The 13042-nt window shown below is 40.7% G+C and overlaps 1 protein-coding gene across 1 annotated transcript in view; it reads right to left on the bottom strand.

Moving 5' to 3' along the window:
- Nucleotides 1-3868: 3868 nt before the first annotated feature.
- VSNL1 (visinin like 1) overlaps nucleotides 3869-13042 on the bottom strand; it is a 136165-nt gene continuing 126991 nt past the window's right edge. The window contains exons 3-4 of the mRNA XM_060787343.2: nucleotides 10117-10332; nucleotides 3869-4945 (exon numbers count right to left, since the gene is read on the bottom strand). Of these exons, the coding sequence (XP_060643326.1) occupies nucleotides 4748-4945; nucleotides 10117-10332 (414 nt within the window). The 3' untranslated portion in view covers nucleotides 3869-4747. The remainder of the gene's footprint in view (nucleotides 4946-10116; nucleotides 10333-13042) is intronic.

Here is a 13042-nt window from a genome sequence, read left to right as displayed (position 1 = left end):
TTATTTTGCAATTAGCAAGGTAAATTGCTCATAGCTTGCTTTTCTCCCTTTCTCGGGATTAACTGCTGTAGCAGTTTATTTGTCGTGTCAGGGCAACCAGTCCATTATATTACATTTCTAGCAGAACAAAGCAAACAAACAGACAAAATACAAAATTTGTGAGTTTGGTAGTTGATTAGATGTTCTTTGACCAGTATCTGGCCACCTTGGAGTGCTTCTGGTGTTGCTGCAAGAAGGTCCTCCATTGTGCATGTGGCAGGACTCAGGCTGTAGCAGTGAAGCATAGACCGATGCGTGATGTCTCTTTTTCTTAAACCGTTTGATGTTTTGGGGATTCACCTTTTTGGGGAATAACACCTTTAGTTCATGTTAATGAACTATGTAATCGAACTCTTGCCTGCTCCATGCTTGCCTTTAAATATTTCTGAAAACTTCTGTTAATTTCCTAAATAAAGCTGCAAGGTTTACCTCTCCTGCTGATGGCAGAACATCCCATATGGTTGTAACCTATAGAGCCCTTCCCTTTTATAATATCCTGTTGGATCTTGAGTTAAATTAGGAAGGCATCCTATTTCCTATGTTTGTATGCCACACAAAATGTATATCAAATAGGTAAAGGTTTTTCCCTGACATTAAGTCTAGTCCGACTCTGAGGCGTGGTGTTCATCTCCATTTCTAAGCCAAAGAGCTGGTGTTGTCTGTAGACGCCTCCAAGGTCATGTGGCCAGCATGACTGCATTGAATGCCGTTACCTTCCTGCAGAAGCAGTACCTATTAATCTACTCACATTTGCATATTTTCGAACTGCTAGGTTGGCAGAAACTGGGACTAACAGCAGGAGTTCACCCGCTGCCAGCCTTTCAGTCAGAAAGTTCAGCAGCTCAGTGGTTTAACCCCCTGCACCACCAGGGGGCCAAATAGTAGAGTATAAATTGATATAGAAAAAAAAATCTGTAATGCACCTGAAACTCAGCTCTGTGGTTCATTTTCCAGTCATGAAGTAAGAGCATCTTTATTAAGGTGATTCAAAGCATATGCAATCTACCTGCAAGGAAAAGAAACAGGCACAAACACAATAGCTCACCTGCTCTATCCTTATTTTTGTTTCTTTGATTGTGGAAGGTAACTATACTAAGTCTTTGGATATTCATAGCTCTTAATTCTAAATTGTGGAGAGCCTCTGTATATAACAAGAGACTCTCCCACTCACTGACCGTCTTCTATAATGGAGACCTAATGGTACTGCTGACGGATTGAAGAAGGTAAATTCAATCCCTCTCTAAAACACCTGAAAAATATTAAAAGAAATTCTGACCGGATATTACAGAATTTTGGGACTGATAAGACTGGACCAAAAAAAAGCTTGGCCAAATAAGAAAACAGTCTTGGCCTTTTTGAGGAAACTAGTTCATTGAATTTTAGATATAGTGGAATTTAGGTATATAGTTGGGAAGAATTCCTCAGTCCAGAACTGCAACTGGATGGCTAGGTGATAACTATGATTTTTGATTTTTAATATGCAGTCATTTATATCTTTCCAGATTCAATTATCATAATACCTTTGAAGACTGTTGGGTTCAGCTAGTTTTGAGTCTGGTTGTGAGGAATTTCTAGACTGCTAGTTTCTGAAAGCCTTCTTTCCCATAACAACAACAACAGCAACAACTTTATTTATATTCCGCTCTATCTCCCTGAAGGGACTCAGGATTCCCATCTTTGCTTGGAGATGCCAGGGATGGAAACCAGGAACTTTTTCATGCACACTGTACAATTTCAAAATTGCAGCCTTTTTCGAAAAGGAGGTCCTCATCTATTGGCCTTGATCGATCACGTTGGGATTAATAAACAGGAATACATACCATGATCTCAATGTCTGGGCATACTTCAGTGTCCTTATCTCTATCTGAAATTTAGGATAACAATGTCTTGATTTGTTTACACATTATTGAAATAAAATAAAATAGTTACATTTTCCAATTTTGGAACTCTTGGTGTACAGAAGGGGCTCCCTTAAGTTAGTGGTTCTCAACCTGTAGGTCCCCAGATGTTTTGGCGTTCAATCTGCCACTACATGGAATGTATGTAAATGGATCCAAGTCTCTAACAACCCTCTCTCTGTCAGAGCTGTCATGTTGAATATGATATTGAATAATAAGTTATTCATTGGGGTAGCTTTGTATTCTTTACCAATAATCTCTCAACCTTGCTCCCAGAACTTGGAGACTAACCAAATAATTTTAGACATAATCTTGTCTATTATACAGCACATTCTTTGGAGGGAAAAACTTCTTAATAATAACCACTGTTAGAATAATCCTAATCCATTTACATTGATATACTTACAGGTTGAGAACCCCTAATCCAGTATTCTGAAATTTGACATATGCCCAAATCAGAAATGGACCACGTCTGGGCTGAGATAGTGGCACCTTTGCTTTCTGATGGTTTGATGTACACAGACTTTGTTTCATGCCCAAAAGTATTAAACATATTGCATAAAATTTCTTTCAGGCTCTGTGTATAAGGTTTAAAAGAAACATAAATTAATTTTGTGTTCAGATTTGTGTCTCACCTTCAAGATATCTCTAAGTAGGGCCGGGCTTTAGCACAGTTGGTTAATGACCAGAAGCAATAGCTCATTATCAGCTGGAAAGTTGGTAGTTCAAAGCCTGAGTCAGAGTGAGGACCTGACCGCCAGCTCATTTCACTGTCCACCTAAGCAGTAAAAAAAACAGCTGAGATGTGAGCCGAGAAATTAGGCACCGCTTAAGTGGGGAGGTATTTTACAGCACCATAAAATGCCAACGATGAAAGAACAAGGAAGAAGTCTGCAATCAAAGAGCTCATCATAGCAGATGGAGTAACAGCACCCCCCTGTGGCCGGAATTGAGCATAACTTCCAAGCACAGAAGCTGGAAAATGTTGATACAGTGTTCCCTCACTTATCGTGGAGGTTCCGTTCCAGGACCACCTGCGATAAGTGAAAATCCACGAAGTAGGGATTTTATTTTCTAACCTGCACTTCCTTATCCAACTCCTGGCCCATCCTAAGGTCACCTGCCTACCTCCCTGGCCTCCGCTGAGCCTGCAGAGGCATGCAGGCAGCAGGCCAGGAGGGCAGGCCTTCCCCGCTGTGCCTCAAGCCATAGCACTTCTGGGGTCCCTGGCCTCCCTTGGACATAAATATTTAGTATTTTTAATTAATATTTTCACAAACACGCGAAAACAGTGAGTCCGCTAAAAGCGAACCGCAAAGTAGTGAGGGAACACTGTATACCTCTGTCTGTCTGTCCTGTATGTGCAAAATGGCATTGAATGTTTGCCATGTATGTGTGTGTTCTGGTCCGCCCTGAGTCCCCTTCGGGGTGAGAAGAGTGGAATATAAATGCTGTAAATAATAATAAATAATTAAGCATGTGCATGTAAAATACAGTTATTTTGAACTCCCAACTCCTCAAATCCAAAACGCGCATTTCGGAGAAGGGATGCTCAACTGTATGATAAGATTTGATAGATTTTTTATGAGCTCTTGAGTAGTTAAATAAAAAGTCATCACCACCATCATCATCACCCAAAAGATCCAGGTGGCTTGCTTGTGGAGCACACTATATCTCTGCTTGTGGGAAATCTAGTTCCCAGTGGCCGCCACATGTAAAACTGAGAAAAACTAGACTGCCTCTGGAATCTCTGAGATTGGCGAATCTTTTGTGGGAAGGGAAAGAGTGGAAAAAAATAGGGATATCTGTGTTAAAAGTTTTCAGCAAACAAGCAGAAGTTCTATCACAATTCTTTTGATATTTCAGTTCCAGCCATTTTTGATCCCAAGACTAACAAGCTACTCATGTGAAATAATATCACAAGTAAGAAGTCAAATGTTATAAATTTATTTGGGGACATTGATCGCAACCTCTTTGGAAGCTTATGAAAATTTCAAGCAGAAAGTAATACACTCTCAACAAAACATTTCAAACTTCCGATAAAACATTATTTTAAATGTGTTTTGTATATATATTTATATTATATATATTTGTATGTTAGCTTTCACTGAGGGAACACTTTAGCAGGGTTAGATTTTTTTTTCTCCCGAATTTTGTCTTATACTTCATTCCTCTGACATAGCGCTGCTGCTTCTTTCTTTCTGACAGAAAGGATGCAATGAGGTAAGAATTAAGGCAAACCTAAAAGTCATGCAAATGAAGTACATTTATATTCACCGACAGTACAAGCACATGTCTGGATCAGACGCTAAATGAAGGGAGGGAGGTGCTTCCCTCGGTCTGTCCACTATTAATATACAGCGGGATGGTGACAGATTTGCTAATGAACTGATTTGTACACTACCATGGGGGTTTTTTCGGTTGTCACTAACATTACCCAGTTTAAGAGACATATAGCTAGCATCAGTAAAACATGAACAATAAATAGTATAATTCACTGCAGCACGGCAATGCTGCACAGGCATCGGAGGAATAGGACTTATGAAATGACATTGCAAACATCACATCGTGGTATAATTATTATTTTTTCTTATAATATATACTTTTAAAATTCTGTAGCAATTGACATTCTCATGCACACAAGTGTTTCAAACACAAGAAGCAAGTCCATTGATAGGTAGTCCAAGCAAGTTTTGTTTGTTTGTTTTGTGTGTGTATGTGTGTGTTGTATGTGTGGAAGTAGCTGCAAACCGAATGGAACATTTAAACTTTTTTGTGCAGTCCATGAAAGCGTTTTGACACGGGACTCCTCATTTCTGAATGTCACACTGCAGGAGTAATACGATGGAAGGGTCGCTCTTTGCAGCTTCTTTGAATTCATCCAGTGTGATCTGGTCATCTTTGTTCTTATCCATTTTGCTGAAAATCTTGTCTACCCGTTGCTCCGGTGTGAGGCCGTCTTCGTTCATTTTCATCATGATCACAGTGCCAACCATTTTATAAATGGCCTGGAAAGAGAGAAAGGCCAAAACCGGTAGAATGAGTCAATATGTTGAAATACGTATGTCCATCTCCCTGTTAATGCAGCCTGTCTTACTCCCAGTGAAATGGGTCTAGGACAGTGGTTCTCAACCTGTGGGTCCCCAGGTGTTTTGGCCTACAACTCCCAGAAATCCCAACCAGTTTACCAGCTGTTTGGATTTCTGGGAGTTGAAGGCCAAAACTCCTGGGGATCCACAGGTTGAGAACTACCAGTCTAGGACTTCATAATTAATCTCAGATAATCTAGATTTTATATGGCAAAATAGATTGGGCCTTACTGCACAATCCAGACAAGGTTAAGTACTTTTGATTTCTCTAAACTCTAAAATTGCAACAGCACAACAACAGAGAGGAAGCAGGCAGGGACATCTAATTACCTCTCAACAAAAGTTTGCTCCAGGCAGTCAGGCCATTGTATGCTAATCAAGGTGATCAGTTGAAACATTCACACCTAGCTCCAGTAGACAAGAGTCCTTTGTCTCACCCTGGTCATTCCACAGATAAACCTTTTTTCCTAGTTCCAACAGACCTCACTACATCTGAGGATGCTTGCCATAGATGCAGGCGAAACGTCAGGAGAGAATGCCTCTAGACCATGGCCATACAGCCCGAAAAAACCTACAACAACCCACTTTTGAATTCAATCCATTCCAACTGGGGAGTTAAGCGTTTCAAAAAAGGGAGCTGCTATACCCTCTCATTATAATTCCATATGGATCACATAAATTTGCTATGCAAATTCCATAAACTAGTGACAGTCTCTTATGAGTTTTACCCCCTCTTCTCCAATGTAACTTGCATGGTTTTGAGCAAATGGCGATGTTTGTGATAACCATGAGACATGGATATTATAGGGACTACTGGGTAAGGCCAAGTCAACCAGACAAAGGAATTTTGCTATTGCTCCAAAAGAGTTCAAAATTTCAGAAGTACACTCTTTCCAGGTGAAATGTGGACTGAAATACCCATCAGTGTTGTACAATCAGGTCTTGGACACGAATCACAGTCGAGACTATGATACAAGCTACACTGGAGAACAGGAGGTAATACTCGCAAGAGACTGTCACTAGCTTATGCATAGCAAATCGCATAGCAAATTTATGTAATCCATAATGTGTGAAAAAGATTTTGGAGTCCTCATGGGCAACAAGTTAAAACCTGAGCTAACAATGTCATGTGGCAGCTAAAAAATCCAATGGGATTTTGGGCTGCATAAATAGGAGTATAGTGTCTAAATTCAGGGAAGTCACACTACCCCTCTATTCTGCCTTGCTCAGACCACACTGTCAAATTCTGGGAACCACAGTTTAAGGGAGATGTTGACAAGCTGGAATGTGTCCAGAGGAGGGCGACTAAAATGATCAAGGGTCTAGAGAACAAGCCCTATGAGGAGTGGCTTAAAGAGCTGGGCATGTTTAGCCTGAAGAAGAGAAGGTTGAAAGGAGACATGATAGCCATGTATAAACATGTGAAGGGAAGTCATAAGGAGGAGGGAGGAGGTTTATTTTCTGCCGCCCTGGAGACTAGGACACGGAACAATGGCTTCAAACTACATGAAAGTAGATTCCCACTTGAACATTAGGAAGAACTGCCTAACAGTGAGAACTGTTTGGCAGTGGAACTCTCTGCCCCAGAGTGTAATGGAAGCTCCTTCTTTGCAGGATTTTAAACAGATGGTGGATGGCCATCTGTTGGGGGTGCTTTGTGATTTTCCTGCTTCTTGGCAGGGGGTTGGACTGGATGGCCCAACTCTAGGACTCTGTGATTCTAAGGCTGTCAACACTCTCTCAGACTCAGACATTTCTGGGTCAAAACTTGAGAGATAGTGATAACTTCTTACAATGTCATGAAGCAGGGGAGGCAGGCCATGGAGATATTATAAGGCACAATTCCTAATGATTCATTTATGTACCATATTTGTATCCTGCCTTTCTCACCTTGGAGGGGACTCAAGGCGGCCTTACAACAGGCAGCAATTTGATGCTATACATACACATATCAAATAACAATTACATTTAAAACCAAACAAATAAAACATCAATTAAAATCACGCCATAATGATGGCACTGGATGTGATACCTTAAGCATCAAACCATGGCTGCAGAGGATAAACTAATAACTATAACAACTAATAAACAGAGTGCATACACACACTTTTCAAGATATTACTCTTGGCCTGAGATCCCTTACTTTCCCCAGAGAAGAGGGTCCAGTCCTGAGAGCTGGGTATCTATGTATTGTTGAAGGCTTTCATGACTGGGATCACTGGGGTGTTGTATGTTTTTCGGGTTATATGGCCATGTTCTAGAAGCATTCTCTCCTGAGGTTTCGCCTGCATCTATGGCAAGCATCCTCAGAAGTTGTGACCTAACCTACAACAACCCAGCTGGGCATCTACTCACAGAACATCAGGTCTGCTTTTCATCTGCAGAGCCCAAACATTGACAGCAGGGGTAGCTATAGGGCTAAGCTATTTTTACTGGCCAAAAGTTGGACAATAGCAAGATTTCTGGATAGCTCCAGAAACAGGAACTTTTCTTTTAAGAAAGAAGTACCGTTCCTTCCTCAACAGACCTGGATCCATTGCTGTAGCTGCTGCATAGTACGTAGGAATCAGGAGACTTTCAGGTTCTCGTGCAGTCCCCAAGCATAACAATCATGAGAGCGTAACTCTTATTATTGTTATATTTAGGGCCTCCATAGGAAGGTTATGCATTTTTAACTCACCCACAGGATTCCAGCCATAACAAAGAAAATCATATAATAAAACTGGAAATATAGAACCCCTCCTTTTATAACATATTCTTGCTTCATGTGTTTTTCTTCCTAAATTACACAGTTATAGTGCTATCATTCAATTTTAACTTCCACAGCTGCATCTTATGGAATCCTGGGATTTGCAGTTTTAGAGCCGCTGCAAACTAGCCCCCTGCGGGAGCAAACTGTGCCAGCACGTCCATGACGTCATGAGACTCCGCCTCTCTCTCCGCCCCTTTCTCCGCCCCTTTCTCCGTGCCAGAGTGGTTTTCCCTTTGCTAGGGCAGCATTGCCAGCGTACTCTCGTTGTTGGCAGAATTCAACAACGAGGGTACGCTGGCAATGCTGCCCTAGCAAAGGAAAAACCACTCTGGCACGGAGAAAGAGCCGGAGAAAGGGGCGGAGAGAGAGGTGGAGTCTCATGACGTCATGGACGTGCTGGCACAGTTTGCTCCCACAGGGGGCTAGTTTGCGGCGGCTCTAAGGAAGGACATCTAGAATTAACAGCCAAAGAATTCTAAGTGCATAGTTGAAAGCTTTCATGGCCGGAATTGCTGGGTTGTTGTAGGTTTTTTGGGCTGTATGGCCATATTTTATTTTTTTTTTTTATAAATTTTATTGAATTTTATAAATTAACAGCGAAAGTGGGGGAATAATGTGAGGAGATAGAAAAGTAGGAAAGTTGCAAAAATCCCACACGCATAAAAGATAAAAAAGAAAAAAGAGGAAAAACACACACACACCCGCAAAAAGAGAGAAAAAAAAAGAAAAAAAAAAAAGAAAAAAACAACACCCCAAATGTCCAAAAACACAAGAGAGGGGTAAAAAAAAAAAAAAACCAAAAAGGACTTCCTTCTGAATCCGGTTGTATCACAAACTTTCTTTCATTCTATCTATTATGAAAAAATAAGAGAAAAAAAAAAGATATAAAAAACACTATTTTATATCCTTCTAGTAACTTCGGTCTCCAGTTATAGATCTTTATATCTTGTGTCCATGTAATCATCAATTATTGACCAATTTGTCTCTTTAATCATATTACCTGTGTTCTTTTTTAATAGAAACGTTAACTTGTCCATATCCTTGATTTCATTTATTTTATTTGCCCAGTGAATCTTTTCCGGTATTTCTTTCTGTTTCCACGTTTTGGCAAAGACGATTCTAGCGGCTGTCGTCAGATATGTAAACAAAATATCTTCATTCGCGTCTAATTTTATATCATTATCCACAATACCCAATAAATAATATTCGGGTTTTCTTGGAAATTTCTTGTTAAAAATACGTTGCATTTCTTCATGTATGTTTTTCCAATATTTCTGTGATTCTAAACAACTCCACCATAAGTGAAAAAAGGTCCCGTCATGTTCGTCACATTTCCAACAAGCTTTGGATACATTCTTATACATGCAGTTTAACTTTACTGGAGTCATGTACCACCTATGAAACATTTTCAACCAATTTTCCTTTAAATCCATTGCATAGGTGTATTTAAGTTTTTTCTTCCACATTAATTCCCAGTCACACAAGGCTACTGGTCTTTTAAAGTTTTCTGCCCATTTTATCATACAACTTTTTATAGTTTCGGTCTCCGTAGACCATTCTAATAATTTGTCATATAACTTTGTTATACTTTTCGTTTCTGTTTTCAAAAAATTATCCCAGAAGACTTCTTTTATTTGAAAGCCCTGTTTTATATCCTGGTTATATTGTTCCTTTATTTGTAAGTAATGTAACCATGTTATTTTTGGGAAACTCTGGCTTACTTCTACTTGTGATTTTAATTCCATTGAGCCATTTTTTAAGAGTTCTTTATAAGTAGGCCAGGTTGTCCAACCCAGCAATCTTCTCTGTTTGGCTTCCATTGGGGAAATCCAAAGAGGGGTTTTAGAATAAAAATGCTTTTTGTATCTGTCCCAAATTCTGATTAATGATGACCGAATGAAATGGTTCCCAAAATTTCTTTCCTTCTGTTCTCTCCCATACCAAATGTAAGCATGCCATCCTACACGTAGGTCATGGCCTTCTAAGGTAAGGAGGTTCTCTCTTTTCAGTGCCACCCAGTCCTTTAACCAGATTAAGGCGCATGCTTCATGGTAAAGTTTAAAGTTAGGAAAACCAAACCCTCCTTGTATGGCCATATTTTAGAAGCATTCTCTCCTGATCACCTCTGAGGATGGTTGCCATAGATGCAGGCAAAACGTCAGGAGAGAATGCTTCTAGAACGTGGCCATGCAGCCAAAAAACCTACAACAACCCAAATCTAAGTGCCTCACCAAACTACAACCTCCAAGATCCCACAGGATGGAGCCATGGCAGTGAAAGAGCCATCAGTTTCTCTAACTTCACGCTGTGCAGCATGAACGAGTCGCATAAGGCTCACCTCTATAATTTCCAGCATCTCTACCCGTGTGATTTTTCCATCTCCATCCAAGTCGTACATGTTGAAGGCCCAGTTTAGTTTCTGTTCAAAACTGCCTCTGGAAGTGATGGAGAGCGCGCAAATGAACTCTCTGAAGTCGATGGTTCCATCGCCGTTTTTATCAAAGGTTCTGAATGCATGCTGGGCGAACTTCGAAGCGTCTCCATATGGGAAAAACTGCAAAATTGAAGATAAATACAAGTATTATTTTAAGTCAATACAGTTCTTCCACATGACCATTTTATATCCATATCTAAAAAAGCAACCTAAACCTGAAGTACAAGAGTTTTATGACTTGACAGCCCCTCTTTCATTTTAATGCTGTATTTCACTATCCATTTGGCGCCCTTGTAGCTTGAGTATCTTCGATGTTTTGTGTGTTAGGAGCTACTTGAGAAACTGCAAGTCGCTTCTGGTGTGAGAGAATTAGCCGTCTGCAAGGATGTTGCCCAGGGGACGCCCAGATTTTTTGATGTTTTACCATCCTTGTGGGAGGCTTCTCTCATGTCCCTGCATGGGGAGCTGGAGCTGACAGAGGGAGCTCATCTGCACTCTCCCCGGATTCAAACCTGCTACCTGTCGGTCTTCAGTCCTGCTGGCACAAGGATTTAACCCACTGCACCACTGGGGGCTCTAGTATCTTCAATGTCACAATTTCTAAGTCCAAAGCCTCTTTGAAGATGACATCTTGGCTCGAATTCTATGAAGTGCCCACATAATTTATAATATTCTAAATCAAACTGAATCGGCTATTTCGAGCAGCTGTCAGCTTATTTTAGGAAACCTGAGACTTACTGGCCTTCATTTTATTTTTGTTCCTTGCTTTAGCAGTGAATTTCAACAACTGTGAAATAGTCCATTCATGAAATGAAGACTAAGTGTGTCTTTACGACCTTGTGTAGTATTGGATTTCATGGCTGCCTACACACCTGCAAACCAAGGTGTGGAAGGGAACAGAGACATTTGTGTTTATTATTTCTTCTCATTTTCTCCTTGTCTAGTCTCATTCTATCCACGCGCCGGCCTTTTTATTATTTGGGACAGGCACACGATTTAATATGGATGTAAATGCTCAAAACTTAAATAGTTTGTGCTGAAGGCATGATTACAGTAATAATATAGAGAATAATATTTTCCTCTTCAAATGTGAAAAGCCTTGTTGTGAGAGGAAGGTAAGGAAACCCAAATATGTAGAAATTTACGTCAAAAACTCAACATCTTCCCCACTCCCCAAATCCTAGGTTGAGTTATTTACAGGTCAGTGTAAGTACTGTATTTGAAGTCTTATAAGTAAATGAACTGGGCACAAGAGACATCATAAATTAGTAGTTTCCAACCTGTGGTCCATGGGCCACCAGTGGTCCCCAAGAAATAAAATATAATCCACAGCCTCACTGTTACTACCCCACTGCAACAAGAGTGACTGGTCTCACGAAAGCCTCCTGTAGTGCTGAGACAACAGGGATGTCGGGAGGGGAGAGGCTGACTACCCACGAAAGGCACAACAACAAACCTCCTGATTCCATGTGGCACTTGGAAGTAGGTCTTGGAGTCTTCATTTTTAGGCCTATTCCTAGGGTTATTTGGGATGCTGATTCAAAAAATTGCATTGGATAGACCATATCAGTTCTAGATTATTAAATATGGTTTTCTGTGGGTGAGCAGATGGCGACTACTGGATGGCACATGTTCTGTATCAGAAACTAGAGCAGATGTGGTCTATCTGATGCAATTTTCTGAATCAGCACCCCAAATAACCAAACTGAATCTAAAGTTGACCAAAAACTGAATCGTAACCCTTTTGGTACTGATGTTGGAAAGTGGTCCCTGGTCAAAGTGGTCCCTGGTCATGTGATCCATAATCAAAGTGGTCCCTGGTCAAAGTGGTCCCTGGTCAGGCATGTAGCCGGGGGGGGGGGGCCTTGAGCCCCCCCCCCCCTGAAATTCTCATGGTGGTCTGCGAGAAGGCCTTACTGGTACATTATTAAAACTGTTATGTTTATTCATGTCATGATCTGATCACCATGCTCAATATATCCCATATGCATGGGGGTATTGGGGTAACTATACAAAAGATTTGCTAAGGTAGACCCTCTTTCACTCAGACTCAGCCCCTCCCCCCCCCCCCGAATCAAACTCAACTCCCCCCGAAACAAAATCCTGGCTACGGGCCTGTCCCTGGTCATGTGATGTGATCCATAGTCAAAGTGGTCCTTGGACAAAGTGGTTCCTGGTCATGTGATCCATAGTCAAAGTGATCTCTGGTCAAAGTGGTCCCTGGTCATGTGATCCATAGCCAAAGTGGTCGCTGATCATATGATCCATAGCCAAAGTGGTCCCTGATCATATGATCCATAGTCAAAGTGATCCCTGGTCAAAAAAGGTTGGGAATCAGTGTCCTAAATTAAAGGTAGAGGGTAGTGTGTGGTTGTCATGTGTGTCTATTTTGTATGTGGCTATGCTGAAGAACCCATGAAGGGAAGCAACCTGATTAAGAATGAAACAATACAGAACATCATGTAAAGAGATTTGGGATTAGCATCATTAGATCGGCAATTAATCTTCATCTTGTAACACTGAAACCTTACCAAGGTGCAATTTTTCACTGTTTGGTATACAGCCACTTGGTGTGCATCTAATTATCTGCCTTTTAATTTACTTCAAGGTTAGGACCAAACACTCTCCCAAAGTTTGTCATTTTATTTTAACTAGGCAGTTGGCAATTTCAGTGAGTCCACTATCCATAAAAAATATAGTTCACCTTAAAAAAAAAAAGAAACTTAGTAGAAATAGTAAATCAAAGAAACACTAAAATCTGAGGTCCTTCCACCCTTTTTGAAGCATCTGTCTTCATCATGTGGAGAGGATCCAGGAGTTTTGAACTGAA

This window comes from Anolis sagrei, chromosome 1 (genome assembly GCF_037176765.1).
Source record: "Anolis sagrei isolate rAnoSag1 chromosome 1, rAnoSag1.mat, whole genome shotgun sequence".
Taxonomy (NCBI): domain Eukaryota; kingdom Metazoa; phylum Chordata; class Lepidosauria; order Squamata; family Dactyloidae; genus Anolis; species Anolis sagrei.
This window is presented reverse-complemented; position numbering and strand designations above follow the sequence as displayed.